General features: G+C 55.6%; 1 protein-coding gene across 1 annotated transcript; it reads right to left on the bottom strand.

The window, feature by feature from the left end:
• Nucleotides 1–1,730: 1,730 nt before the first annotated feature.
• LOC311623401 (phosphofurin acidic cluster sorting protein 2-like) lies at nt 1,731–5,351 on the bottom strand. Its single transcript, XM_084885383.1, has 2 exons — nt 3,713–5,351; nt 1,731–3,669 (listed from the first exon to the last, which is right to left on the bottom strand). Exons 1-2 carry the CDS (start codon nt 5,279–5,281, stop codon nt 1,933–1,935), a joined length of 3,306 nt encoding a protein of 1,101 aa, XP_084741509.1. The 5' UTR covers nt 5,282–5,351; the 3' UTR covers nt 1,731–1,932.
• Nucleotides 5,352–5,775: the final 424 nt, after the last annotated feature.

Here is a 5,775-nt window from a genome sequence, read left to right on the forward strand (position 1 = left end):
CCCAGTGTCCCTGTTCCCTCCCATTAAACTGAGAGGGCTGCTGTCTACCCTGTTCCTGTCACTCATTGGCACAGAGTAGGTGCTTCAGGAATACCAACCAATGGAGAAACAACGAAGCCCAGGGCCTTCCTGTCACCTCAAACTTTGGCTCCTGCACCTACATGCTGGATAATTCACGAGCTGTCCTGTGTGCTTCTTTGCCTCCCAGTGAAACTAAACTCCCACAGGATGGGGTACACCTGCCAAGCCGCCAACGAGGAGCTTCTACCAGATCAGTTAGCAAGGTCTCAGGATGGGGGTGCAGGGAGGGCTGGGATTAGGATCAAAAGGGTAAAGATTTTCTGAGGGTCTGACTCTCTCACTACTCGCCCACACCACCCATATCCATATGCACAGCTCTCTGACTCCTGTCCTTTTTTCTAGGAGAAGCCCTCAGACCTCTGCACTCTGGCGGAAATCCCACCATGTGTGGTATCGAGTGTTCTGCCAGCACCTTCAATTCACAGGCCCTATACTCCCCTCATGGCTCTGACCCAAAAATGACTCACGTTTTCTGCTGGAACAGAGGTTCACCTTCCTCTTCACTGTACAGGAAGATGCAGCCACGGGTAGAGGAGGCCAGGAGGACATCACATCAGCTGTTCTGCGGACACTAAGAGCCTTGCAGCCTAGTGTGACTGATTCACTCCCAACTACAAGGAAGCTCTGCAGTGCAGGCTGGGGGTCTGCTCTGTGCACTGGATTATGGTCAGTGCCTAGAGATGTGTCTGTACCTGGCAGGGCGTCTAATATATCTGCTGAGAGAATGAGCTCAAACCAGCCCCATCTCAGATACCTGGGTGACCCTAGGGCCACACTCCTCACCCCTGGCCTCTCTGATCAGGATTCACCTCGGATACGGACCGTTAATGGAATCTCCAATCTCTTTATGAAATGAGAAAAGAGCTTAGCCCAAGGCCCCAAAGAGAATCACAAATTTGGCAGAGGCTTCCTCAACTGGAAAAGAAAATGACCAACTGGCTAAATCACAGTCCCTCCAGCAGACCTCTCCCCTGTCTAGGCAGCCAGAGGACACTTACCTGGAGGACCCCAGCCATTCCCAGCAATAACCCTATGAGCTGGCTCCGGGTTCACTGAGGGTTCAGAGCAACAGACACTCAGAGAGTGCAGTGACCTGTAGGCCAACAGCCAACAGGTGGCCTGGTGACCATGTGCTCTGAAGGAGAGGGGCTCACCTGGTAAAGAATTGGTCTCACAGCTGTTGGGTGGTAGCAGACGTTCCATAGTAACAGACAGGAACTACGACGGTGGGTTCCTTGCTCAGAAATTCGACCATTTTGTCTCTCCAGTGTGCCAGGAAATGTGCACCATGCAGGCTTTTGTTTTTGTTTCTTTTCTCCCTGTGAGGCTGAACTTCATTGGGATCCCCAAGTATGTAGTGCTGGGGCCAGTTGTCTGGTTGGCAGCTGGATCCTAAGGTTTGGCTGACTGGCCTCCATGTTCTGCTCAGATGCCCACAATCAGAGACCAGCCCTTGACCTCTTGCCATCGGCTCTGAGGCTGGATACGGACTGGAGCTGGCTGCCGGGGAAGCAGAGTCCTGGCTTCTAGGAAGGGCAGGAATTCAAGGCCAGAACCTTCTCTCTGGGAATGTTGGGCATCCTGAGGCCAAAACACATCCCCCATGATTCCCCAGATCAGCACTGCCCTCTGGATCCCACCCGCCAGAGCGTCCTGGTTATTGAACAGAGTCCTGAGGAGCTCCGAGTGAGGGGCAACCGCCTTAGGTTCCAGGCTGTGAGTGCATTTGAAACCCAAAATGGTTTCTCTTTGTGTTTCCAGGGTCTGTGTCTCTACTAAACTGAACTGTTCACAGAAAAGCAGCTTCTGGGCAAGTCCAAGGCAGGGTGAAGGGCAGGGAGAGGGGGCAGGCTAGAAGGTGGAACTGGAGTGTCCAAAGATGCAGATGGGGAAGTGCTTGACCTGGGAGGACCACTGGGCTGCCAGCTGGAGGAATGTCACGTCGTTCCACTCCACATCATCGATGACGACCGGCAGCATGCTCCGCTGGTGCTTGGCCTTGCAGGCCAGGCGATGGATGCCGTGGATGCACTGGCTTGTGGACTCCACTTCCTCGTCCTTGGCTTTCTTGGGCGCCTTCTTTGTCTTCTGCTTGGTGACCACTGTCATGGACATGGTGGTTGTTGCTGTGGCCTGACCACCGCTGGGCAGCCTGCTGACCTGGACAGACTGGAAGAAGCACTTGAGTGTGCTTTTGGCGGCAAGCGCGTCTTTCTTCTCCGCAACTCTCTTTGTGTCTGTTGGCTGGGCTGCTGTCCAGTAATCCACCTGCAGCTCCATCATGTCTGCATGGACACTCTGGCTGGGGGAGGACAGGCCCCCACTAATTGACGGGGGGGAAAGTGTGTTGGATGAGGCCTTGCTGGCAGGGGACAGAAGCTCGCTGGAGCAGGAAGGGCCCGCATCATCTGAGTCTGCTGACACGGCTGAAGATGGGTCCGCTCTTCCAACCTTCACTGCCCCCACAAAGGGGATGAACTTCTTGGAGGACGTCTCATCGGGACGCTGCTGCTTAGACATGAGCACGGCCTCTGCGATGGGCAGCAGGTAGACACAGTTGGCCCCAGTGACGTACTCTGTGATTCTTGACACAATGTCCTGTGTGTCCTGCAAGGTGTTCAGAGACTCCAGGTTGTTGAACATGTCCCACCAGTACAGGTCCTGGAAGAAGTTGTCGTAGCGGCAATCCATGGAGCCCAGGTAGCTGGCCAAGGGGTGGGAACCCAGAGGGATGACCAGGAAGCGCAGGTAGTCCAGCCACTCGGGTGGCTGGTGGGACAGCAGCTCCACGAAGACCCGCAGCACAGCGTTGAAGTAGGGCTGTGCCCCTGCCACCGCGATCTTCACAGGCGTTGGGGCCTGGGAAGTGCAGTCGCAGTAACTCTGCATCCAGGACACGATGATGCTGAAGGCCTCCTGGACGTCATCTGTGGAGCAAGTGCACACCACTGGCAGCGTGTGCCCCTGCAGGATGTCCGAAAGTAACTGGCCTTGCCAGTCTGAGGTGTTGACCAGAATGATGTTCTCAGGCAGCTTGTCTGGACAAATGAGGATGACATTTAGCTGGTCACGCACGGGCTTGCTGGGGATCTGCCTCTGGCTCTGTGGTTCTGGGTCCTCGTCATCCGGTCTGTTGAACCACTCATTCAGGGATGTGTTGCAGCTCTGGTGGCCAGCCTGCTTCCTCTTGGATCTGCTGGAGGGGATGACTAGAGACTTGGTGAAGCGCACTATGGATGGCAGCTTCCTGGCGAACCAACCCCTGGCAGAGGATGCTGCCTCCCGGCTGTCCTCCAGCTGTGCCAACTGCACCCCAGGGGAGCAAATTCTGTGGGCCACTGAGTCAGAGTCGCTATCACTTGACATGCTGTCAAAGTATCGCCTGAGCTTGGGCTTTGGGGTGCTGGGGACACTGATATAGTCCTCCGTGTCTAGGCTACTCTCGCTTGAGCTCTCCACGATGTCATGGCGACGGACCAGGGCCTTCCCCACTTTGGGGACATACCTCACAAGGGTCTGTTCTGAGGACACGACCTTCTCCAACACTTGGGCCGTGCGCATAGATGCCACAGCTTCCTGGTGGTAATTCTGTTGCAATGTGGTGCACCTCATTGGCCTGCCTGGCCCTGGCCTCATGATCGATGGGCCGGCTGGACAGGGAGGCCATCTGCATCTTGTCCACCTCAGTGGTGCATGTTCTGTAGGCCACCAATTTTGAGTCGCTATGGCTTGGCTGCTTGCCTCCCGGGGTGCACGTGTTCTCAGGCTCCCGGGACAGACTCGGAGACTCCTTTCGGATCCTGGCGCTGTGGGAGCCCCACATCTCCATCTGCATGCTGGAGTCTGGCAGGCCCTCGATGCATGGCCTGAGCTTGGGATTGGGGCTGCTGAGGATACTGTGATTGTCTTTCATGTCCGAGCCACTGGACAGGCCTTGGAAGTATGGCCTGAGCTGAGGGGTGGGGTTGCTGTGGACGCTGTCATCGCCCTCAATGTCTGAGCCACTGTCACTGGGGTTCTCCAGCATGTCATACAGGAGGTGCAGGTCCTCTTCCACTTCCAGGACATGCTCCCCATGATCCTGCTCAGGGTCCAGGGCCTCCTCCCACACTTGGACTGTGTGCAGCCATAACAGGACTTTCTCATGGTAGTTCTGTTGCATGGTCATGCTCCTCCCTGTGACTTCCAGAGTCTCTTCCTTGAAGTCATCCTCCTCCTGTTCCTGCCTGTGGGAATCCTTGGAGCTGCCCTCCAGCTTTGAGAAGCAGGTCTCACACTTGCATTCAGAGGAGCTGTCTGAGGACTCAGCCTTGGCACTGGTTTGCCTGGTGCTGTCCTCGTGGTCGATGGGTGGCCTGGACAGGGAGGTCATCCGGATCTTCTCCACCTGGCTGGTGGGTGTGCTGTAGGCCTCAAATTCATCGTCACTCTCACTTGGCTGCTTGCCTCCCACGGCCCATGCATTCTCTGGCATGTGGGCCAGACTCAGAGGCTCCGTTTGGCTTCTGTCATTATGGCTGCCCCACATCTCCGACTGCGAGCTGGAGTCTGACATGTCTTCAAAGTATGGCCTGAGCTTGGGCCTAGGGACGCTGAGGACGCTCTCATCATCCTCCGTGTCAGACCCACGGTCCCTCTCTGACACTTGGGACCTGTGACACAGCGCCAGGACTTTTCGCTTCAAGTCCAATCCTCCTATGGACCGCCGCTGCTTCTTTGGCTTCCCCTTCCCAACGTCATCCTTGTGCAGGTCCTGTCTGTGCTTTCTACTGCAGCTGGCCTCCAGCTCAGACAAGGGGCTCTGAGGGTAGTTACCTGCGGACTTGGCCTTCGGCCTGGCCCGCATGGCACTTTCCTCATGTTTGATGGGCTGACTGGAAAGGGAGGAGATCCAGACTTCAGCCACCTTGGTGGAGGGCTCCTGGACGGTGCTGTAGAGGCTCAGCATCTGGCCGCACTTGGAGTTTCTCTTCATGACATCAGCCATGTGGATGGTGCCCATGGCCAGTGTCTTGTAGCCCAGGACGATCCTGTTCTTATAGCACTTCCTCTGCTCCAGCATCATCTGGAGCTTGTTGCCTTCTCCCCTGAGGAAGTGGGAGTACTGCAGGGAGAAGGTCAGCGCCAGGTCAGTCTCCACTAGCTCACTGGGAGGCAGCATAATCTCTTTGGACCTCAGGATGCCCTTGGAGTCCTGCATCTTCACAGAAATCACCACGGAGACTAGGTCCTTCGCCAGCTCCTTGAAGACCACTAGCTTCTTTAAAGTGACACTGCACCACCTGGGCACACAGCTGGGGCTGGAGCAGTCCACTGCCCAGGTGGCTAACAGGTTCTGGGCTACCTGTGTTTTGAGCACAGTGGATGTGCTGGCCAGCCCCACAGTTCGTGCGGAATCTACAGCTGGTGGCACCCTACTGGTCCTTTTCCTACTCAGGGTTGATGCTTTGTCCTCCTGTGGTGGGACAGAGGAGAGACATGATTGGTGACAAGAGGTGGGGCATAGGTGATCGAGTATGCAGACACTAAAAGTGGCCACTCGCTAAACTGTGATTAGGTCACGGAAGGCCTGGGTGGTGGTCTTTTAAACTCAGAGACCTAAAGTTATTCCACAGGATGTCCTAAAATTAAAACTTTTTAACTAAAAGTAGTTTAAGGTGGGTCTCCCTGACTTGGGCTGGAATCTTCTCTAAA

The sequence above is a fragment of the Pipistrellus hanaki genome (assembly GCF_964339955.1).
Source record: "Pipistrellus hanaki genome assembly, chromosome: 5".
Taxonomy (NCBI): domain Eukaryota; kingdom Metazoa; phylum Chordata; class Mammalia; order Chiroptera; family Vespertilionidae; genus Pipistrellus; species Pipistrellus hanaki.